The sequence below is a fragment of the Acartia tonsa genome, chromosome 13 (assembly GCF_053477335.1).
Source record: "Acartia tonsa isolate MP-2025a chromosome 13, ASM5347733v1, whole genome shotgun sequence".
In the NCBI taxonomy this organism is placed as follows: domain Eukaryota; kingdom Metazoa; phylum Arthropoda; class Copepoda; order Calanoida; family Acartiidae; genus Acartia; species Acartia tonsa.
Window position 1 is genome coordinate 44,380,060 of NC_137272.1, and position 25,525 is coordinate 44,405,584.

Genomic DNA, 25,525 nt, shown 5'->3' on the forward strand with positions numbered 1-25,525 from the left:
GTTTTGTCGTATTTTCACAGTAGCTTTTGATAGGTTATATTAGGATAGGTTAGGTAAATGTTAATAATTGGCCCGCAAAGTTAGAGCCCCCAACAGAGGCTAGAAATATGAGGAAAGCTACTGTGAAAACACGAAGTAACCCGCTACTTCGTTTTCTGTCAATGATCGAAAAACTTTGTGTCTGCACTTTTCCACCAATTATATTAATCTACAGATGGGGTAATTTTGTTTATCATGAAAATATATTTATTGTCCATTGTCTTATCCCTTTAGATGCCTGGTATTATCTTAATTTTCGGTGTTTGACAATAATAAAAGAATTTTGATTAGGATTTAATTTGCTAATAAGCCTATATCTCTATACATCTCTCTCTCTCTCTCTCTCTCTCTCTCTGTCTCTCTCTCTCTCTGTCTCTCTCTCTGTCTCTCTCTCTCTCTCACTCTCTCTCTCTCTCTCTCTCTCTCTCTCTCTCTCTCTCTCTCTCTCTCTCCCTCTCTCTCTTCTTCATACAGAAGTTACGATAAGTGATAACTGATTACTCCCTTAAAGGCAAATTTATGGGGTTATTTAAAATTTTAATAGGGTGGGATTTCGCTGAGCCTTACTGAAAAAATCATCGCTCGTACCGTTTTCCACGACAAATAAAATAAGATTTATTTATGTTTTGTTGGTCCAACAAATATGAATAGTATTTTTTGTATCCACGGAAAACTGTCTATTATACGATTTGATAAATAACTATTACTTGCTTAAAGACAAAATTTAGTTATCTATTTTAACAATTTAAAAAAAATGATATTTTATCATTATTATAGCACCAAGGACCTTCAAAACACTAGTCTCTGATAGGTTAACATCCCCAATGATGATAAACAAGATTACACCTTCTGTAGATCAAAATTAGGTGTTGAAAAATTTGAACACTATTAGATTTGAACTAACCAATCAAAACTCAATTTTTGAGTTAACGAATAAGATAATGTGGTTATAAAACTCTAGGTACATACCAGTGTAATTTACAGCCTAATGTCCCCTCCCTCCCTCATACTTATTCTTGTTTTATGGCTGTTTGTTTTAAATTTTTCCTAACACTTGTTTTCATTCAAATATTATTAATTAAAATGCAGGGATCTAAAGGGATAAGACAATTGCCAATAAATTGATTTCTTTCCCTTTCTTTAGATTAAAAATAGTAGTTGAAACGTTTGGACACTAACCAATAAAGTTTCAATAAAAGTCCCCAAAGTTGTTAAGCCAATGAATAAGAAAGTTATATAAAACGTTGGGGACTAGTGTAATAAATAGCCTATTGTCCCCTCCCTTCCCGGGTTTTTCAATCCATTTAAATATTATTTATTAATATGTAGAGGTGCGAACATGGATGGCTAGTGTCATTAAATCACAGCTAAATTTTTAAACTAGCAAATTACATAAAATAACATGGGTAACAATGGAATAGCCTAAAACCATATCAGGATTCATGTGAAGCTTCCCTTAAATGGAGAAACCAATCGGTTAAGTGGTTAGCGAGATCTTAACGGTTAAACGAACAAATAATTTCATTATTTTACTTATTAATAAACGCGTTCTATTTTTTATTTGTTGGCTTAAAAACTTTGGGTTCGTGATTTCAAACTTGTATTTCAAATATACATAAGGGGTAATTTGTTTATCATCAATTAAAGTAACAAACAGACATACATCTTAATACTTTAGTTTAAAAAATATTAATACTTTTCATAGAAACATATATTTGAAACATAACATAATGTAACGGATGTATAATGTTCTTAAATTGCTTTGATTTTTCATAAATTTATGTAATTAAGTTAAAATTTATATTTTACATATAAAAAATATGTAATTTAGATGCAATAGTAATTTTAATTGCTTAAAATAAAATTTAAAATAACTAAAATATGATTTTTACTATCTCAGTTTTGTGCAATGGACTATTTATTACACTAGTCCCCAAAGTTTCATAATAACGTTTTCTTATTCGTTGGCATAACAAATTTTGTGAGTTTTAGTTAATTTTGATTGGTTGAATAATTTATGGTTAAAACGTTTCATCCACAAATTCTAATCTACAAAAGGGGTAATTTTTTGTATCATTATTGGGGATGTACATCAATTTATCGGCCATTGTCTTATTTTTATTCCTACAAAAAAAACTTATTACTTATTATATTTAGATTTTGTATTATAAATATAGGATATAAAAATTTTACTTAATCAGCTTATTTTCTTTTTATATAAACTAAAGATTACTTAAAATCGATTTTTGTTAACTTGCAAAATAAGTATTATTTTAATCTTTTACTTACCTGCAGATAAGAAAATAATTCTAATATTCAGGGATCTAAAGGGATAAGACAATGTACGATAAATTGATATAAATCTCCAATGATGATAAACAAAATTACTCCTTCAAATCAAAATTTAATAAAGGTACCCGAAGTTTATAAGACTTTGGGTACAAGTACAATTTACAATTCACTGTTATTTCCCTCCCTCCTTAGTACTTTTGGACGTGATCGTTCTTGTAGTCGTCAAAATATTTTTAAGAGGATAGCTTTCTCTAAATCCTATTGGTTGATTTTTGCTCCGTAATATACCTCTCAGAGTATAAAGTAAAAGGGGGGTATTAAAGAGAAAAGAGAGAGAGAGAGAGAGAGAGAGAGAGAGAGAGAGAGAGAGAGAGATAGAGAGAGATAGAGAGAGAGAGAGAGAGAGAGAGAGAGAGAGAGAGAGAGAGAGAGAGAGAGAGAGAGAGAGAGAGAGAGAGAGAGAGAGAGAGAGAGAGAGAGAGAGAGAAAGGAGGTTAAAAAAGAGAGAGAAACAGAGGGGATTCTTATATAATATGGGGGAATAACGATAAAAGATTATCTTTTAAAAAGTTGAAAAATAATAGGATTCTCTTAGTTAGTATTAAAGATTAAATAATCTCTTTTAAATGGTATTAAAGACAAAATAAGTTCTATTAAAATTATTGGTTTGAAAGTCAAACACTTCTAGTTTAAAATAACCCATCAAAATTTAATAAAAGTACCAAAAGCTTTTAAGCCAACAAGATAATATTTTTTATAAAACTTTTGGGTACAGTGTAATTTTCAACTTTTAAAAAACTACTCCTTGGGGGAGATCAATAAAACGCCACTATATTAAACGAGGGATATTTTTGAAGGTATAATTTTTTTTTTGGGGGGGGGGAGGGAGGGGATCTTATAAGCTTTATTTTTACATTTTCGAGGTCTTTTTCTATAAGCAGCGAAGCTACTCTATAGTTAGAATTGTCCGTCCGTTAGTCTTTCTGTAACGCCATGGGAGAAATATGATTTCATTGCTGCAATTTAAGATAGATTTTTGATTTTTTTTAAAAATTAAGTTACAGCTTATCAAAGCCCATCTTCTACATAACTCACTTAGTCTGTTTTTACATTCCATGCTACTATTTATGGATGTTGTCATCCTAGTTTTAACTTTAAAAATATATTCTTATCTTTGCATGAAGCTTTCCACAAATTAAAGTACCTCTTGACTAAGCATTAAAAAAATAACTTTTAAAAATCCAATTTTTAGGAAATCATAAAAGTCAGGGATCTAAAAGAATAAAACAATGGCTGCTAAATTGATGTACAGCCCCAATGATGTTACACAAAAATACCCCTTTTGTAGATTAAAATTCGTGGTTGAAACGTCTAAACACTCAACTTAATGAATGAAAATTCACTAAAGTCCCCAAAGTTATTGAGCCAACAAATAAGAAAACGTAATTATAAAACTTTGGGGACTAGTGTAATAAACAGCCCGTAGTCCCCTCTCTCACTTCATTAAAATAAAAAAGTTTTTTAAAAAAAATAATATGTAATAATGATTTTATTGATAGCAATAAACACATTTATGGCTTTAAAATAATATTTAAAACAATAACAATACGTTGAAAAGTTACAAAGCTTTGAAAATTAAAAATTTAATTTTTAGTATATTTTTTTATAATACTCAATGATTTTAACGATTTTTTTTATTTATTTGACCGTTAAAATCTCGCTAACTACTGAACAAACGGAGTTCTCTATCTTAAGTAAGCTTTATATAGGTCTCACGGTAGTTTTAGGTTATTTTATTTCTTAATATATATACCTGGGGTTGGTTTTAGGCTATTTTTGTAACCCCTCAATCTTCCTTCGAATATAGAGCCTCTAGATGCTATTTTTATATATGATAGACTTAAACATAGGTAAAACAAGCCATTTTGATCAAAATAGACGTACATCCTACAAACAAGTTATAGGGGAGCTACGCTATTCCAAAGCTGTCTGACTAATGGTGATTTTAATGATTCAAAATGGACAATTTAAGAAAAAATGAAATTTGATGACTTCAAAAGTTTATTCAGCCATCAAATTCCTGTTTTTTTTCATCAATTTAATTGGTTTGGTAACAAACTTTTTAATTATCAACAAAAGGGGTAGTTTTGTTAATATTCATATTGAGGATTTATTGTTCATTGTCTTATCCCTTTAGATCCTTAAAATCCTTTTTTAGAATTATAAAATTTGTCGTCTTAAAGCATTTTTTACGTTTGTATTATTTTTTCTCTTTATTGGTGAAACTGTTTTGTTTCTTAAGCTGCCGTTTGAAAAGTTTGGACCCTACTAGAACCAACCAATCGAAATTTAGTAGAAGTACCCAAAGTTTTAAGTCAAAGAATGTGCGATTGTGTTTAGAGACCGATGTCATCTCCCGCCCTGTATTAAAATTCATATATTTACAAAGCTTAAGCATGATTCTAATGACTCCTTCTGATTACTATAATATACATGCTATTGTCCCCCCCCCCCTCCCTGTAATAAAATTCATATATTTACAAAGCTTAAGCATGATTCTAAGGACTCCTTCTGATTACTCTCTTATAGATCTACTAATGTCCCCTCCATTCCTGCATTTAAATTAATATATTTACAAAGCTTAAGCATGATTCTAATGACTCCTTCTGATTACTCTATTATAGATCTACTAATGTCATCTCCCTCCCTGCATTAAAATTCATATATTTATTAAGCTTAAGCATGATTCTAATGACTCCTTCTGATTACTCTATTATAGATCTGCTAATGTCCCCTCCCTCCCTACATTAAAAGTCATATATTTATGACGCTTAAGCATGATTCTAACAACTCTTTTTGATTACTCTATTATAGATCTGCTAATATATAAAGCTTCATGATTCTAACAACTTTTTTTGATTACACTATTATATATCTACTAATGTCCCCTCCCTCCCTACATTAGAATTCATATATTTATGAAGCTTAAGCATGATTATAATGACTCCTTCTGATTACTCTATTATAGATCTACTAATGTCCCCTCCCTCCCTGTATTAAAATTCATATATTTATAAAGCTTAAGCATAATTATAATGACTCCTTCTGATTACTCTATTATAGATCTGCTAATATATGAAGCTTAAGCATGATTCTAATAACTCCTTCTGATTACTCTATTATATATCTGCTATTGTCCCCTCCAACCCTGCATTAAAATTCATATATTTACAAAGCTTAAGCATGATTCTAATGACTCCTTCTGATTACTCTATTATATATCTGCTAATGTCCCCTCCCTCCTTGCATTAAAATTAATATATTTATGAAGCTTAAGCATAATTATAATGACTCCTTCTGATTACTCTATTATAGATCTGCTAATATATGAAGCTTAAGCATGATTCTAATAACTCCTTCTGATTACTCTATTATAGATCTCTTAATGATTGGTTAAAACCAAATAATACATTTGAAAACAACGAAATTATTTATCTCAAAAATAGAATGAATAGGATGTGTGTTTAAATATAAGTGTTGTGCTTTGAAATGGTTATTTTTAGGTTTTATGCTATTTTTGAGGGTAAATTTTAAATAAAATTTGAAGGAAAATCTGAAAACTAGAGATTAACAATTGATAATTTTATTGGTGGAATTGTTTGAACCCCTGGTAACCACAGGCGTGGCCGGATAAAGATCCCTCCCCGCCCCCAGAGAAAATGCCCCCCCCCCTTTAATTTTACCCACCCCCCATGAAAAAATATCACCTAGTTTAAGTAGGGGCCAAATAATATAAAACACTTTCTTTATTGCTTCGAAACCGATTTATATCCGGTGGATTAGATCAGCTATACTGAAAAATCATTTATAGCATCGTATTACAGACAATTTTCTACGAATATTAAAATAAAAGTCATAATATAACTTAACCTATCCCCTCGGGAATAACAAAATTGATTTTAATCTTATAATTTTTTATTTTAATATCCGTGGAAAGATAACTATAATACGATGCGATAAATAACTATTATCTAATTCGTTGGTTAATAAAAACCTTGGATATTTTAAGTAAATCTTTAACACTTTTAGATAATGTAATCAATCTTGAGAAAGGGTATTTTAATTTATCATCATTTGGGAAGTACAAAAATTAATCGTACATCGTCTTTTACATAAATAAGCAACCAATTAATACTTAAAGAGTAGCTAATACACAAAAAAATCCTTTTTTTTTCAATTAACAAAGGCTCCAAAATTATACAAAAATTGGAAGATTTTTCCTAAATTTTCTAATTTTAACAAAATTAGATGAAAATTATACCTTACATAATAAAATCAAGAAAAACAAGAAATGTATAGAAAAAAAGGACTGATTTAAACACATCAATTTTAAGAAATAAATTAAAGTTAAAGTTTTTTTGTTGTTGAAAATATATTTCGTCCCTAGTTTTTAAGGTCAAATTCATTAAGGATTAATTCTTCGATGTAAAGGAGAACCATATCGGTTCAGGGGTTGGCGATATCTTTTGATAGAGAAAAACAGACAACCTGTTACTTTTTATATAAGAATAATTATACCACATTAAATGCAAAAAAAACAAATTTTACATGATTTAAATAGCTTATAATGTTTTTTTTCTAAGTCCTTTTGTATGATTTTTACTTTTTACAATCAGACATATAAATATTATGTTTTTTTCTTAAAACAATTGTTTGCAAATAATTTATTGAAAAATAATTGGAGAAAAAATTACATATGTATATCCTATTTCATAAAATAGTAGCATTTTTGTCTGTAGCAAAGGATCTCGCTAACTGCTGAACCGATATGGTTCTTCTTTACAGTGAAGCTTCTTATAGGTTCTGAGATTGTTTTAGGCTATCTTATTTCTATAAATACGTCTGGGTATGGTTTTAGACTATTTTTCTTAACCTTTTATACTAATTTCGTTATGGATACCCTAGGGGCGCAGTATCTAGTTTATTGAATAGGACAGACAGACGGACGAAATAACGTTAATTACAGTAAAGTTTCGCATTTAACAAAAAGTAATAAAAACTGCTTTAAAAGTTCAATTAGCTTCAAAACTATGAAACAAATTTCCAGGAATCAATTTTAAAAGACGACAAAAAATCATCCTAAAAAGAATATTAAGTCGAAAAAATTATCAATTTTTTTGGCTTTAATCAAAAAAGTATTTCTGTTTGTTTTTCTATTAATTAATTACACTAGTCCCCAAAGTTTTATAATATTATAATAGCGTTTTCTAATTCGTTAACTTAACAACTTTGGGGACTTTAATTGGTTGTATCATTAAGTTAAGTGTCCAAATGTTTCAAACACTAATTGTAATCTATAGAAGAGGTAATTTTGTGTATCATCATTGGGGATGTACATTAATTTATCGTCCATTGTCTTATCCCTTTAGATCCCTGATATTTTTACTAAGCCATATAAAATTTCATAAGAAGAAATCGTAAAAACGTAAAAAAAAATCGGTTTGACAATCCATAACTTATTTCTTTTTTAGTAATTGCATACTTTTAGTATTGAGTAAAATCTGTATTTTAGCATTTTTCTTCTCTCTCTCCCTCTTTCGTCCTTTTTAAAATGCTTTCTCTTTCTCCCGTCCCTTTTTATTCTTCCTCTTTCTCTGCTCTCTAACGCAACACACACACACGCACTGACACTTGTGTGTGTGTGTGTGTGTGTGTGTGATATAATAATACGTAACAACAACTCCGCTCTCTGGCGGCACAATTTGCCGCCACTTTGGGATGCTGGCGGCAAATTCTTGAAAGATTACCATCACACACACACACACTGTTTATAATGGGCTTTAGTACCGTTGCTGGCTGTTTTTAGTTAAAGGGGGAGAGGGGGGGGGGGGAGAAAGGTCGTTGAATTTAATGTTTGGGGGGGATTTTTAATAATGGGGAGTGTCTGAAAAATTTTCATGGGGGGTTTGAAAAAATAAAAGAAAATCATATTTTATTTTTAAAAAAGGGGAAGGTTAAAATATTATTATATGGTGAAAATTGTATACACAAAAAGAATAGCGGATAGACAGATAGATTGACTCAAAAGAAAAAAGGGGTTTAAAACTGGTATTTTAAAATGGATGAAAAAATATGTCTGAAAAAATTATGATCGTTAAAAAAGTCATAATTTGTTATATAATTACCAAAATAATTTTATTTTTATTTTTTTCTAGGTATGTCTAAATCAACAAATTTCAAGATTTTAAAAGTTTTTTTTGGGGGGGGGGTATCCACCCCATATAGACGCCACTGAAAAGATCATTAATGTAAAAAAAATCCTAATCTCAGAGCGACCAATAGAATGAGGGGTTCAGAACTTAGAGTTTTTAACCGTTTAATTTTTTGATAATATCTTAAAGTAACCCTCCCCCCCTACAATTTTCTTTTCCTCTCCCTAAATTTACTTTTTCTTTGTTTCTTTCTTAAACCTTTTTAAGCATTGGATATACCATACATGGATATAGTGACGGAGGGAAATTTGTCGCCAATTTGGGTTGCTAATATGGACCTCACACACTGGTCTTTTTATTCATCCAGTAGGAGGATGGGGGATGAGGTAAAGGGAGTATCGTTATTTTAGCCAGCTCCGAGCATCACATTATTAGATTACATGAAAATCTGGAGCAATATCCAAGTAATAATATATCCATTTTAGCAAACCCCCTTTTTAATAGACATAATATTAAATTTTTGAGCATTTTATTTTATAATTTTGTGGTCTCATTAGCTAATTATTTTGATTAAATTAGCTTTTTTTAAAAATAGATAGATTATTAGATAGATAGATAGATAGATTAGTAGATGAATTAATATTTAGATAAATAGATAGATTACCAGTTTTATAAATAGATAGATACGAATACGATTACAGAAAGAGAGTTATGTTAGATAGATAGATAAATAGGTTGAAAACGACAAAGAGTTAAATAAATATTAAATAAGACAGCCATTTAGAGTTTTAATATTTATTTATAGCATAGTATTATAGACAGTTTTCCGCAGATATTTAGATAAATTATAAGAATAGAACCATTTGTATTTATAATTCATGGAAATTTATTTGTAATACGATGCTATACATGATTTTTCAGTATTGATGAGAATCGGTCCCATTCCAGCGGATATTAATCGTTTTCTAGGCCATACTGGAATAATAAATTACAGAGTTGCACTTTTTATTTTGCTTAATTGTTATCAATTTAATATAAATGAGGCAAGTTATACATTATCAGGTAGGGAGGGGACATTGGAATATGAATTATATCAGTATTCAAAGTTTTATTTCAACATGATCGGTCATGCGTTGGCTTAAAAACGCTGGAGACTTTTATTTAAAATACAATTCTACAATTTAAATCTACAGAAGGGTATATTTTTGTAAAAAGGTTTATATCAATTTATTGTCCATTGTCTTATCCTTTGAGGTCCCTGATTTTTTGTGCAATTTCATTAATGTGTACTCTTAATGTATAAAGCAGTTTATGGATTTAAAGGGATAAGACAATGGCTGATAAATTGATGTACATCCCCAATGATTATAAACAAAATTGCCCTTTTTGTAGATTTCAATTAGTAGATGAAACGTCTGTACACTCAACCTACTGGATCAATCAATCAAAAGTCAGTTGAGGTCCCCGAAGTTGTTAAGCAACCAACATGAAAACGTGATCTAAATACTTTGGGACTAGTCTTATGTTCTGTTATATTTTTTGAATTTTGTTTGCTCGTTATTGCTTCGCTACTTTTGGATGTTATCTTTCTATCTATCTATAATTGCAAAGCTATTTATATATCTTGTATATGTCATTTAAAAGGTCTTTAAATTGTTATTCATAAAGTAGTTAAGTTTTTTTTGATTGTAGATTAAGATTTCAATATAACTACTGAACCGATTGGTTTCTCTATTTTAAGTAGGCTTCATTTATATCCTGCGATGGTTTTAGACTATTTTCTGACATTCCATACTCCATTGCAACTGCAAGTCTATTTAAAATCCAACTATCTACCTACTAATAAATCAATCTATCTATCTATCAATTGTAATTTGTAAAGGGCTTTTCCTTAAGAATCTTTTAACATGAAAACCTTTTATTTATCTATCTATCTATTTTACATTGCGGTTATTTTATTTTCTATACTATTTCACACAATGAGCTAAAAATTGACTTTTTTGAACAAAAAAATATTTTCGCTATTGTTTCAGAGGGGTTATTTGATTTTAAGGAAAAATAGTTTTTAGATTAAGATTATTTGGTAATTATTTTTGACACGAAAAAAAGCATGGTGATTTGCATTGTGTGGGGGGGGGGAAGGGGTCAAAGTCATTGAAAGGGAAAGGCATTGCAATTTAGGGGGTGAAATAACATGATCGGGGGGGAAGGGGAGGGCTATTGCACTAGCATCGCATGTTTAAACACATCAGACAATCATAAAGAGAAAGAGAGAGAGAGGGAGAGAGAGAGAGAACGAAAGAAAAACTGTTTAAAGGCAAGACACGAAATTTTTTTGGGAAACCCCCCCTTAGTTAAACACGAAATATCCAAATTATCCTGTGGTCATTCATTTGGGCCGATGGAATCACCCTTCCAACTTGAAACTCTTGAACCACAGGGAGGAAGGGGATATTGGATTTTAGTCTACACTGGTACCCAAAGTTTTATAACCTCCTTAACTTATATATGGGCTTAATAACCTTGGGAACTTTTGGTTTTAAATTAGCATTGTCCAAACTTAAAAATGATTTTAATCTACAAAAGGGATAATTTTGTTTATCATCATTAAGATTTTTTAAAAGGTCATTGGCATTGTCCATTGATTTTTTTAAATGGGGTGGGGGGGGGGGGTTTACCCCCATCTAAATAAATAGGAAATATATAAAAATGTGTGTTTCCTTATTATAGATGGATTCGTTTTCGTGTTTTATAGTTTTCATAAGTTTTAATATACAATCAAGTGATTAATTCTATTAAATAATTAAAGTAGAAAGGATTTTTGTTTTTCCGTTATCAGTAATTACTTAAGTTTTCCATTTTAGAGATGTTTTTAGGCTATTTATAAATTTACTCTAGATTCTCTAGATGATCACTTAAAAATCGAAGGAGAATCCAGCCCTTACGAGGTAAGGTATATTTATAAACTCTTGGGATGGTTTTAGGCTATTTTTCTGTCTAATCCAATTTTCTTATACTAATCTCAGAAACCATTAATTTAGTCAGGGATCCTAAAGGATAATAAACCTTTAGATTAAAATGTGTTGGTTAAAACATTTGGAAACTACACGGTTTTAACTAACTAATGAACATTCAGTAAAAGTAATGGTATGTAATGAGAATAAAGCTTTGGATACCAGTGTAATTTACAGTCCAATGTCCCCTCCCTCCCTTCTTGGTGTAAGTTCTTAATTAAGGGTTACCGGGTGTACTAATGTAGGTTTAAGCATCTGTGCTTTAAAAACATGGTTGCCACAATATTAATATATATTTGTATAAAATTTTCTACCAGTAGCCTCTCCCCTAGCATTTAGGGTCTCTGTAATTATTAGAAGGAGAAGGAGCATGACTGAAATAGTCTAAAACCACACCAAAAGTCTTTTCTACAGAATCAAAATAGCCTAAAACCATTCTGGAGCCTATGTGAATTTACCCTGAAATAGAGAACTAATTAGGTTCAGTGGTTAATGACATAGAAAAATTCACTACTTTATGTTATAGGATAGAATATAGCATCGCAATCTAAGAGTTTAATAATTCTTCTATAAAATTTCTTAATTACAATATAAGATTTGATAACCATAGCTTTAAATATAGAGTATGCAGTAAGACATATATATTACATATGATTTCATACGATGTAGCTAATATTGCAAATTAGCATATATAAGAATTGTATTAAAGAATCTTAAGGGGTAAGAAAATGGACGATAAGATTATGTAAATATGTAAATGATAATAAACAAAATTTGCCTTCTCTAGAATAAAATCATTGATAGAAAAGTTTGGATAGTTCATGTTTAACCAGATAGAGAGGGCTGTTTATTACACTAGTCCTCAAAGTTTTATTATAACTTATTCTTATTCAGTGGCTTAAAAACTTTGGAAATTTCAGTGAATTTTGGTTCAATAAATTAAGTGTTCAAACCTTTCAACCACTAATCTTAATTTACAGAAGGGGTAATTTTGTGTATAATCATTGGGATGTACATAAATTTATTGTCTTATCCCTTTAGATCCTTGAGTTTAACCCAACCAATCAAAATAAAACTACCATTTAAGCTAATGAATAAAAAAGCATATTGACAAAACTTTGGATACCAGCGTAAAATACATTCCAATGACTTCGCCCTCTCTGCTATTTCTAAAACACTATAATTTTGTGGTAATGATTTCACACCCCCACCATGGCTTATATATTATTACAGAGTGGATTGATGAATAAATAATTATAAAGTAATTAACAAAGTATTGATGATTTTATACATACGCCAGTAAATGTACACTCGTAATATATATCAACCCGTGACAATCTTTATAAGATGTATAAGAGTAAGGATGTCTGCCTGTATGTCTGTCTTTATATCTGTAAGTTTGTCTGTTTGATTGTCTGTATGTCTGTAAGTTTATCTGGTTAATTGTCTGTATGTATGTATGTCTGTCTGTATGTATGTCTGTCTGTTAATCCGTCTGTCTGTATTTCTGTCTGTTAATCCGTCTGTCTGTCTGTATGTCTGTATGTCTGTCTGTTATTCTGTCTGTATGTCTGTCTGTCTCTATGTCTGTCTGTCTGTATGTCTGTATGTCTGTATGTCTGTAAGTCTGTCTGTATTTATTTCTGTATGTCTGTCTGTATTTCTGTCTGTTAATCCGTCTGTCTGTATTTCTGTCTGTTAATCCGTCTGTCTGTCTGTATGTCTGTATGTCTGTCTGTATGTCTGTCTGTCTCTATGTCTGTCTGTATATCTGTCTGTATGTATGGCTGTCTCTATGTCTGTAAGTTTATCTGGTTAATTGTCTGTATGTTTGTCTGTACGTTTGTCTGTTTTTCTGTATGTCTGTCTGTACCAATAGTGCTTTTATTAAAATTCATTCAATGTAAACCGACCCCCCCCCCTCCCTCCACCTTAGTATTTTTAGATATTGCTTACCCCTGTAGAGGGCTTTAATCTTGCAGTGTCCTATTCCTGCAGGGCTTTTCTAACCTTTACTTAGCCTAATTTAAGTTTGAAAATACCTTTGAATAAAAAAAAATTGTTTATGGTCCAAATACGAGTTTAGCGAATCGCTATAAATTATAATTTTAAATACCAGATGTACCTTTTAACACACACACACACACACACAAACACACACGCAAACCCACACACACACACACACACATTCTATTGATTTTGACATTGATAAAACGAATTTGACTTTTGAGATATTCATTTTGATTATAACGAAAAATTTGGCACCGTTTTAAAATTAATTAAATAAAGAATTCATTATAGAATGTAGCTTTTATATCAGGGATTTAAAGGGATAAGACAATGGCTGATGTACATCCCCAATGATTATACACAAAGTTACCCATTCAGTAGCGTAAAATTAGTAGATGGAACGTTTGGTCACTCAGTTTAATAAACCAACTAATCAATATTCACTAAAGTCCTCAAAGTTGTAAAGCCAACGAATAATAAAGCTTTATTATAAAACTTTGGGAACTAGTGAAATAAAGTGCCCATTGTCCCCTCTCTTTCTGGAAGCTTACTATTTGAACTGATAGAGTTCTCCTTTTAAAAGAAGCTTCACCTAGGTACCAGTATAGTTTTAGGCTATTCTATTTCTAGATATAAGACTTTTAGTGGGTTTTGGGCTATTTTCTGCTTTGAAATATAAGATGTCTCTAAAGGCTATATGCGTAACCACTTGTATTGTAACAATGCATTATAAACGTTAACAAGGATGACAACATCCATAAGTACCCCAATTAATGGACAAATGTTATGAAACTTTATGAAAATATGTAGAATGTAAATCCCTAAAAACTTAATTGGTCTATCATTAATAGGAGCCGAATAAATCAAGTTACGGGCTGATTGACTGACTGACGGAAGGACACACAAAGTTAATCATATAGTAGCTACGCTACTAAATTAACTATTAAAGGTTTATTAAAAATTTATCTTTTTATAAATAAGGGATAAAGAAACAAGGGAGGGGGCGGGGATATTGGACTGTAAATTACACTGGTACCCAAAGTTTAATAATAAATCTATCTTATACATTGGCTCAAAAAACTTTGGGTACATTTTTCGAATTTTTATTGCTTGGTGTCCAGACTTTAAATGTCCAAACATTAAACCATTAATTATCATTAACAGAAGGGTAATGTTTATATAACATCATTGGGGATGGATATCAATTTATTGTCCATTGTCTTATCCCTTTAAATCCGTGTATTTATATAGATTTTTAAAGCTTTCTTTTAGCATTTAAATATCACTTAAATAAAAACAGATTTATATATTATATATATATACAATATGTTAGTTTTATTTTCAAAATAAGTTTGAATTTTAATACATTTATACCAACGTTTAAAAAAACCTTTCGTTGGCTGTAAAGCATTACGTACTTTTATCAAATATTGATTGGTTGGTTCAAAAATAGCAGTGTCCAACTTTTCTACCATTTAGGGTATTTTTTATCATCAATGGGGATGTACATCAATTTATCGTCCATTGTCTTAAGAATAACGTATTGCGTATATATATATATACTTAATCCTAAAGTATAACTTCTTCTAAAATTGTTGAAAAACCAAAAAAGACCTAAAAAGATAAGACAATGGACGAAAAATCCCTAATGATGATACACAAAATTAACCCTTTTGTAGATTACAATTAGTGGTTGGTTTGGACACACAGCTTAAAGTATCAACTAATCATAATTCAAAATAAGTTCCCATAAGTTGAATTAAAAAACTTTGGGGACTAGTGTAATAAACAGCCCAATGTCCTCTCCCTCCCTCCTTGTGTAAAACCGGTAAATTCGTGAAGAAAATCAATGTATAGATATATAATAATGATATTGCATGTTGTCCAAATATTAGCTCTGACCTTATACAGCTGATAATATTGTGTACTTGCCCAATGATGATACACAAAATTACCCATTCTGTAGATTACAATTAGTGGTTGGTTTAGACACTCAACTGAATGTACCAACCGATCATAATTTAATATGAGTTCCCAAAATTGAATTAAAAAATTTTGGGGACTAATGTAATAAATAGCTCAATATCCCCACCTTCCCTTGTAAAAAACCGGTAAATTCGTGAAGAAAATCAATGTATAGATATATATAATGATATTGCATGTTGTCCAAATATTAGCCCTGACCTTATACAGAGCTTGCTGTACTATACAATACGTTTTTACAATATTACCAATATCAATAGCAATCTTTAAAAGACATTAGAGTAAAACACTAGATAGAGTAAGGGTTAAATAACTGTATCTCCCCATCGCAACCTTTCTATTGGGTCATTGAAAATCAACAAATTGTGTCGCTTATATTAACACAGCCAAGTAGCAGACAATAATTTAGAAGCAGACGAAAGAGGTATTTGGAAAAAGAAGGCAGGTAGTTGTCTGTATATATATCTATACTATAGATATGTTTAAAAGACAATAACCTGTAATACAGTAAGACTAGAGGAAAAAATATTATATATGTCTTAGTATATAAAGTATTAAGGCGCTAACTAATTATGTTTTCTATTTTAAGGAAGCTTCACAAAGGTCCCGGGGTGGTTTTAGACTATTTTTTTTGCCTTGAATCTAAAGGCTTAGCCTAAATTAGTACCTATAGATCTTAAAGGACAAGACAATGAACGATAAATAAGATTTAATAAAAGTTCCCAAAGTTTGTAAGCTAACAAAAAAATAATTTTTGTTGGAAATTTAGGGTACCAGTACAATTTATAGTCCAATGTCCCCTCCCTCCTTCTATATTCTATATCTAAAAGTAAATTTAGCTATTGTAAAGTAAAAATATTTTCTACATTGAAAAAACATACTCTCCCTTTTAAGTCTACTAAAACTATATTTTTGTGTATAGATTATAGTAACAGTCAGCAGGCAACTTTAAATTTCATGACTGACGCATAGCATAGTGCATCCCCCATCCCCACTTACCCCAAAATTGACGCATTTCTAATGTAGTCAAGTCACAAAATGTGTCTTAATTTGCGTCAGAATTTGTACTTTTGCGTATTTTTGACAGATTTTTTGTCGCGTTGCTTCTCTTAAATTGATATTTGTTCATTTGTCTTATGATTTTATGTGCTGCTCTCCTAGCATCTAAGGTAGAAGGGGAAGTAAAATAGCCTAAAACCATCCGTAGACCTATATGAAGCCTTACTAAACTTGGAGGATTTAATCGGTTCAGTGGTTGTCAAGGTCTCAAGTGACAAACAAAAAAAATCTTACTACTTTATATAAAAGGATATTTACTTTTAAGAAGATTCAAATAGAAATGCCATGGTTTTAAGCTATTTTCTTTAAGAGTTAATGAACCCCCAATCTTAAAAATATCCGAAACAACTGATATTATCCAAAATGCCCAAATCATCAATTTCTCAAGTTTTTCGTCTAATCACGCGATGTTGCGTTTACAGAATAGAAGGAAAAAAAATGCACGAACTTTATAAAACCGGTTCTAAAATGCTTTCATTTTGGCCTAAAGCATTGATTTTTTTTATGGAAAATAAAAGTATTTGTCCTTTACGATTTTTAAAACTTCTAAACTCATGCTTTTAAGGGGTGTTTTGAATTGTCCTTTGATCATATTATATAAAGTAGTAAAGGTTATGTTTGTCTGATGCTTAAGATTTTGATAGAGAAGCTTCTAATAGGTCCCGGGTTGGTTTTAGGCTATTTTCTTCCCTTTGCAGAGCCCCCAAATGATAGGGGCGCAGCTGCTAGTATAACTATAATTTTTCAAATAGAAAGTCAATAAATCATTGAATATGAAATTTTTGTTTAAAAGAGTTTCCAATCACAATCTCGATCGGACATACATACGATCACTAGCTTTAGAGTAGCTACTGAAAAGGCTTTCTTTTCAAAGTTTGTCCCTAACTAATAGATTTATAATCCTAGATGGTTTGTCAAACACAATAAACCGTCCAACTTAAAAAGGAATTTTTAGCAGACAAACATATATGTATATGTTTAGTTACATATGCTTTATTTCGATAATACGAGCGACGAAATTTGTTATATATACATTTTCTTAACAGCTGGTTTTATCCTAGGAAATTTTACTATTAATTGCTGACTTATTTATATGGATGAAATGAATAAAAACTATAATTTCGTAAAAAAAATGTGAATACCAATAATATGTCTGGTTTGTTCACTTAGTGTTCTTACTGGTTCATTTTACTGATTATAGATCTAGATCTACTAAATCTATTCCTTAACTAACTATGAAAGGGAAGAGGATAATTACAGTTAGATTGATTTCAATCAACCCTCCAAAGAAGAACTTATTTTTTTGGTATTTTCCGTTGACCAGAAGGGTAATGTATTTACCCCTCCCCCCTGCATCGTTAAGGGGAGTGGATACACTAACGAGTGGATCACACACCCCCCCCCCCCCATGTAACTTATCCTCTTGGGGCCTTTCCATTACTTAACCTAACCAAAAATAATTAAAAATAATACATTATTTTTTCAACAAATAATAGTTTCGGCAACAAAGGGTAAATTATTCAAAGCGGAATTGTATCCACGACTATTTTATATACCTAACTATTCAAATTATTCTATACTAAAAGGTTTAGAAATAAATATATGTATCGTTAAAGTCATTAAATACTTTTTCCAGTGGTGCTTTAATATCCGCTGGATTAGAACCAGTTCTCGGCCATACTAAAAAAACATGTATAACATCGTATTACAGACAATTTTACAATTTTTTTTAATGTAACAACTTTTCATTTGCATATCCGCGGAAAGCTGTGCATAATACGATGCGATAAGTAACTATTAAAGTATCTAAATAGCTTTTATAAATATGAGTTTTGCAAAAATATTTCATTAAAGCCCTTAATTTTGTAAATTTTAAGTAAAACGTCCAGAAAAGGCTACTGCTTTTAAAAGCAAAAGTCGAAACATTGCTTTGAATTATAGCAGTGTTTTTGTATTTTTGATAAAAAAAAATATTTAGCCAATAATTAAATTTAAGTTAAAAAATCAGCAAGTCGGACAAACGTACATTATCAATTTCTAGCAGCTACGAAGTGGTAGATAAAGGTTAAAATAGCTTAAAACCATTCCAAGACAGTAAACAACGTAGCCTAAGACCATTACAGGACCTATGTAATGAATAGGTAAAACAGAGAACTTAATCGGTTCAGTAGTTATTGAGATCTTAAGCTCTAGGATGAGTGACAACAAAACGTTATGCCTTTTCCCCAAATTTATGTTTTATGCATTCTTGGGGGGACACCTCTTTAGGGGAGGCGGTGATTGGGATAATTATGTCCTATAAGTCAGGTAGGGAGGGGATATTTATTACACTAGTCCCCAAAGTTTTATAATAACGTTTTTGTATTCGTTTGCTTAACAACATTGGAGACTTTGATTGAAATTTTATAGGTCGGTTAATTAAGTTGAGTGTCCAATAACCAATAATTCTAATATACAAAAGTGGTAATTTTGTGTATTATTATTAGGGATGTACATCAATTTATTGGCCATTGTCTTATCCCTTTAGCTCCCTGTCTATAAGTGGTCATTCACCCCCCCCCCCATAGAAAAAAAATATTGTCTCCACCCTCCCCACAAACTTCCTATTCGCTTCCTTTTATATCCAGCTATGTAAATAAACCAAGAATTTAGACAAATATTCAATGATTTAATTAGTGTAAAAGAAAAATTCAATATAATACCAAAGTCTTTTAGTCAGCGAATAAGATAAAGTGATTAGAAAACTTTGGGTACCAGTGTAATTTACAGTCCAATGTCCTCTCCCTTTCTAATTTTTATTACAAAAATTTAATCATTTTTAGAATGTCTTTCCCTACCTCTAAAAGGTTTATACCTCCCTTATTTTATTTTTGAAATAGACTGATTGTTGGACTTTTACTTTTTGATTCACTTTTTTTCCTTTGTGTATTTTAGTCTTTTTAGATGCAGCAAATAATATAATATTGCTAAAATATTTTGATAGATAGATACATAGATTGATAGATAGATAGACAGGCAGATAGATAAGCTAACAGATATATTAACAAAGAGATAGAAAAAGAGATAGATAGATAGACAGTTAAAGAGATAGACAGACATAAACATAAATAGACAGATATAAAGATTGATAGATAGACAGTTAGATAGACGGATAGATAGATAGATAGACAGAAATATAGACAGATAGATAGACTCACGGATTGATAAACTAAAAAGGATAGAGAAACATATAAATAGATGAACTAACAAATGGCTTAGATTGACAGATAGAAATACAGATTGATGGACTTACAAATTGATTAAATTGACATATAGACATATAGACTTATAGATTGAAAATATATAGATAGACAGCTGCAAAACATATTTGCTGATATAAAAAATAACTATTTTATAAAAACACCACCCCCTGTGCCTTTTTAAGCTTTTGATTAGTTTAATAATAACCCCTGTCATACTAAAAATCAAAATTTCAATAGCAGAACCATTTTAGTTCATATTGTTATTTAACCAATTATGTAATTTTAAAAGGCATATTTATACATATATATGTATGTATATGAAAAGAATAAAAATTTTTGAAATTTTAGTTTTCTTCTTTCAGCTTTAGTCTAAATTTATTACATTTATTTTATTTGGACTCAAGAGGCACCTTGAGGGAAAGCACCATTATCTATAATCTGTCTTTAGTTAGTTTAAACTCAATAACTAACCCAACAGATCTTTAGTATAGATGTATAGATAACTACCTGTCTCCCTTTTCCAAGGACCTTTTTCGTCTGCTAGCAAATTGTTTTTTTCTACTTGGCTGTTTTAATATTCTCGACACTATAAGTTTATTTTCAAAGACCCAATTGAGAGTCGGCACAAGGTCCTTGGGATGGGGATATATAGTTATATAACCCATTCTCCCTCTAGTGTTTTACTCCAATATTTTAATATATACATATGTTAAGTTTAAACGCGCCATAACTAACACCATCTTTTTATATTTCAGCATAAACAAGTCTCCCGCGAAGAAGGACCCGGAATCAGAAGCCAAAGTGACCCCCTGCAAACGCCATAGGAAAAAATTGCCAAATATGGTTTTTCATAAAAACGTCTTTCACAGACTGACGGACGTACGTTAAGAACAAATATACTTTAAAGTTGAGATGAAATCAGGGATAAGACAATGGACGATAAATTGATATACACTCCAAATTCTGTATTTTTGTACCAACAAATGAAGATATAAAAATTTTAAGCAATAAATGAGAAACTTGTTTTTAAAACTTTGTGTACCAGTATAATTTACATACATAACTGTTTAAAAAATTAAAAGTCTATGAACTTTCTTGAAAAATGATGAAAATGGATCGATTATGGTAAGTCTTTTAGAAACTGTTCTTCAATTAAAAGGCCACACAATTAAATATTAAGAAAACTTAAAATTTGTCAATCCTATTATATAAAGTAGTAAGGTTTTATGTTGGTTTGCCCGTTCAGATCTCGCTAACCCATAAACCGATTAAGAGTAGTTGCACTCTGGGATCTAAAGGGATAAGACAATTTCAGATAAATTAATGTAAATCCCCAAAGATGATACACAAAATTACCCCATCTTCTGTACATTACAGTTAGTGTTTGAAACGTTTGGACACTGAAATAATTGAACCAAACAATCAAAATTTACCGAAGTCCCGCAAACTTGTTATATCAACGAATAAGAAAACATTCTTATAAAACTGTGGGGACTAGTGTAATTAATCAGCCTATCGTCCCCTCTCTCTTTGTATTTTTCATTTTAGGAGATTTATAAATTGGTTTATAAGCTTTATTTTGATTAAATTTAAAAGCTAAGGCAGACGTACTTGTTCTAGTAAAGAATAGTTGCATACATGATTATAAAATAAAAATACTTTTTCTATTATTTTAATATTGCATTAATTGACGTTAATCCTAAAATTTGATTTTAATTACCAAACAAGATAAAACAAATGCATAAGTAGCAAAAGATTTTTAAAGAAAGGCTTTTTGGTATGATTATAGAGTTGCTACACTTTCTAAATTATACCAAATATTACAGAAATCATTTTTTTAGATAGGACAATGCTAACATGCCTGCATAAGAGAAAATAACTCTCAGTTACGGACGGACAGACCTTAATTATAGAAAGCTTCGCTTTTGTAAATTTGTAATAAATAGAAAATTTTAAACAAAACATATTAAAAATTGTATAATATGTTTATACAATAATGAGAATAACCTTTCTTCAGAAATTATTGGTTAAAAAGTTTTGACACTGCTAGTTTTTAACAACCAATCAATATTTATAAAATGTTTTGATCATAAAACTTTGGGTACCAGTATCTTTTAAATTTTATATTGTAAAAACCCCTCCCTCCCTTTAACATATTACAACCCTATTTAAAAAGTAATTTTATTTCCTAGGGGGGTCGTGTCAACTATTACTACCCAACCCACCCCCACACGCCCCCTTCATGTTAAATATATCAACCCCTTTTTAGAGAAAAGCGTTCTTTACCCTTTTTTGGAGCACAGCTACTCTATGATTTATAGAAATTGCAAGAAGTGAGGGGACATTGGACTGTAAATTACAATGATACCCAAACTGTTTGTGTCCAAACTTTTCTGTCAATAATTTTGATCTAAAGAAGAAGGGGTAATTTTGTCATCATCATTGGGGATATTTTTCCATATATTGTCCATTGTCTTATCCCTTAAGATCCCTGAGAAATTGAAAGTTTTCGTTCTTGTATGTTGTACAACAAGCCTTTATATTAAATTTGCAATTATATTTTTTTATTGCAAATTTGACTCGAACATTTTTTGCAATATTTTAGAAGATTAAAAATAGCAAAATTAAATTCTGAATCTTTATTTGGCTTTTGAAAATTATTTAATATTTAAATTATTATTTTTTATTTATTTTCATTTAAACCTTTCTAAAGTCACAACTTTTCAGGGATCTAAAGGGATAAGACAATGGCCGATTAATTGATGTACATTCCAAATGATGATACATAGAATTATCCCTTCTGTAGATTACAATTAATGAACTAACCAATACAAATTCAATAAAAGTCCCAAACGTTGTTAAGCCAACAAATAAAGAAACTTTAATATAAAACTTTGGGGACTAGTGTAATAAAGAGTCCAATGTCCTCTCCCTCCCTGTGCTAAAAGTGAAACTTTCTGCAGCAATTGCAGACTAAAGCTAAAAATGTGGCTTGGGCCAAAATATTTTTGATTAAAAAATTAATTTTGGGCTGTCAGACTGTTTGTGGCTTGCCCTTGCAATAATAGATTTATTATCTTAGATGGTTAGTCAGACATTTGAACCAGGGAGGGAGGGGACATTTGGCTGTTTATTACACTAGTCCCCAAAGTTTTATAATAACGTTTTCTTCTTCGTTAGCCTAACAACTTTAGGGACTTTTATTGAATTTTAATTGGTTGTTTCTTCAATGTGAGTGTCCAAACGTAGCAACCACTAATTGTAATCTATAGAAGGGGTAATTTTGTGAATCATCATTAGGGATTCACGTCAATTTATCAGTCATTGTCTTATCCCTTTAGATCCGTAACTATTTATAGCTGGCTTATTATATTAATTGTTTTCTTTCTAACCAATTTATGGTCGGACTGGTCCTACACTGGTTTCCAATTGGCTAAATTAGGGGATTGTGGATCTAGACTTTTTAAATTTATTCTTGTAATGTATGCCCACGGGGTGTCTTCCAAAAATCAGAGAGCGAAAGGGGACAATGGGTTGTTTATTACTTTAGTCCCCAAAGTTTTATAATAACGCTTTCTTATTCGTTAACTTAACAACTTTGGGCGTTATCCTCTGCAAGGGGGCCTAGCGCTGCGACCAGAGTTCATAGTTCGCTGTCAAGGGGGGGGGGGGTATTGAATATTGAAAAAAAAATTTCTAAGAGGATAATACCCAACTTTGATTGGTTGGTTAATTAAGTGCAAACGTTTAAACCACTAATTGTAATCTACAAAAGAGGTAATTTTGTGTATTTATATTGGAGATATACATCAATCTATCGGCAATTGTCTTATCCCTTTAGGTCCCTGCATTTAAGTACAGTATAAAATCTAAGCCTAATTATTGACAAAAGCATGGTAATAAAGTTTTACATTTCTAAAACATGAAAAGACAACTTGCTTTAAAAATGTACTTTTTACTTTTAATTGTATTATATTACAATAAACAAGGATGGTTTTATTTATATGTTTCGAATCAAGAAATAGAAAATTTCTTGTTCAAAGATATTTTAAGATAAGACAATGGACGATAAATTTAGTACAACCTAAATGACGATAAACTAAATTACCCCTTTTGTAGATTAAGATAATTTGTTAAAGGGTTGAACACTTCACATTTAATGAAAGTACCCAAAGCTTTCAGCCAAAGAATAAGATATATAACTTTGGGTACCATTATGATCAAAAGTCAAATGTGTCTTCATCCAGAGGTTAAAAACCTGGACAGACAGGCTAATAGACACTCTAGACTTTTAGAAAATCTTGACTACAAAATAAAAATATTAAAATATTTCCACCGTAATTGTAATTTACTTTTTGCTATCCTGAGAAACAGACTAAATAAAACAAGGATGACAACATCAAAATGTAGCAGAGCTTTAAAAAGTAATATAGATAATATTTATTTATTGCATCGTATTATAGACAGTTCTCCGCAGATATTAAAATGAATAATTTCTGTTTTATTGGACCTGAGGGGCGCAATAAAGTAAAGCTCAATTCTATGATTTTCATTTTATTTTCCGTGAAAATACAATATGATAAATGAATTTACAGAACTGGTTCTAATTCAGCGGAAATTTATCAGAATATTGTATTAAAGAGTAGCTTCCCTACAAAAGAACAACAAAGTAATATTATAATTTAAGTAAAAAAAACAGAGTAAATAAAACAGAAGTACATTCTACTAGAATCCCTGAAGATAGGGTAGATGAAAAGAAATTACATAGATATATCTATAAATGCAGCCGATAAAAAATAATTTTTTGAAACAGACAGAAAGGTGAACAAACTGATTAAAAAGTAGCTTTTTATGATTTTTGTCTGTCATGGTAATATTTGCAGGGGGGGGGGGGGGTGTATTGAACTATAACTTACACTTGTTTTTAAAACCGAGTTTTTTATTTATTTAATTAACCAATAATTTTAATTTACAGAGAGTAATTTTGTTTTTAATCATTGGGGATGTATATCAATTTACCACCCATTGTCTTATCCCTTAAGATCCCTGAATATTCTGGTGGGTGACTCTATATTATGAAAATCTGATATAAATATTAAACATGTCACCTGGCCCGCAGGGAGGAAGGTACCAATGGACTGTTTATTACACTAGTCCCAAAAGTTTTATAATAATGTTTTCTTATTCATAAACATAGACATAAACATAAACATATTTATTTGGGCACAAAAAAATAAACATAGTCATAAAATAAAAAAATGCAATTAGAATTACTATAACAATGACAACCTAAATCCTAATCAGTTTTGCCTGGGTCATGAATAGATCACTATGGATCTGTCTACTTTGCCCAAAATATATCAACAACTTTTGGGACTTTAATTAAACATTGATTGGTTGGTTCATCAAGTTGAGTGTCCTAATATTTCAACCACTAATTGTAATCTACAGTAGGGATAATTTAGTTTGTCATCATTGGGGATATACATCAATTTATCGACCATTGTCTTATCCCTTTAGATCCTGAGTTTAATTTTAAATAACCATGTCAAAACTTTTTTTTAAAAATCCGTCAAGCCATTTATTTTTTTTTCACATTTATCCAGGGATCTTAAGGGATAAGACAATGGAGGAGAAATTGATGTACATCCCCAATGATGATAAACAAAATTAC

The 25,525-nt window shown here is 30.5% G+C and overlaps 1 protein-coding gene across 1 annotated transcript in view; it reads left to right on the forward strand.

The window, feature by feature from the left end:
- Positions 1-25,525, forward strand: part of LOC145335327 (uncharacterized) — a 51,886-nt gene that overhangs the window by 23,116 nt on the left and 3,245 nt on the right. The window contains exon 2 of the mRNA XM_080181062.1: positions 20,607-20,694. Within this exon, the coding sequence (XP_080037188.1) occupies positions 20,607-20,694 (88 nt within the window). The remainder of the gene's footprint in view (positions 1-20,606; positions 20,695-25,525) is intronic.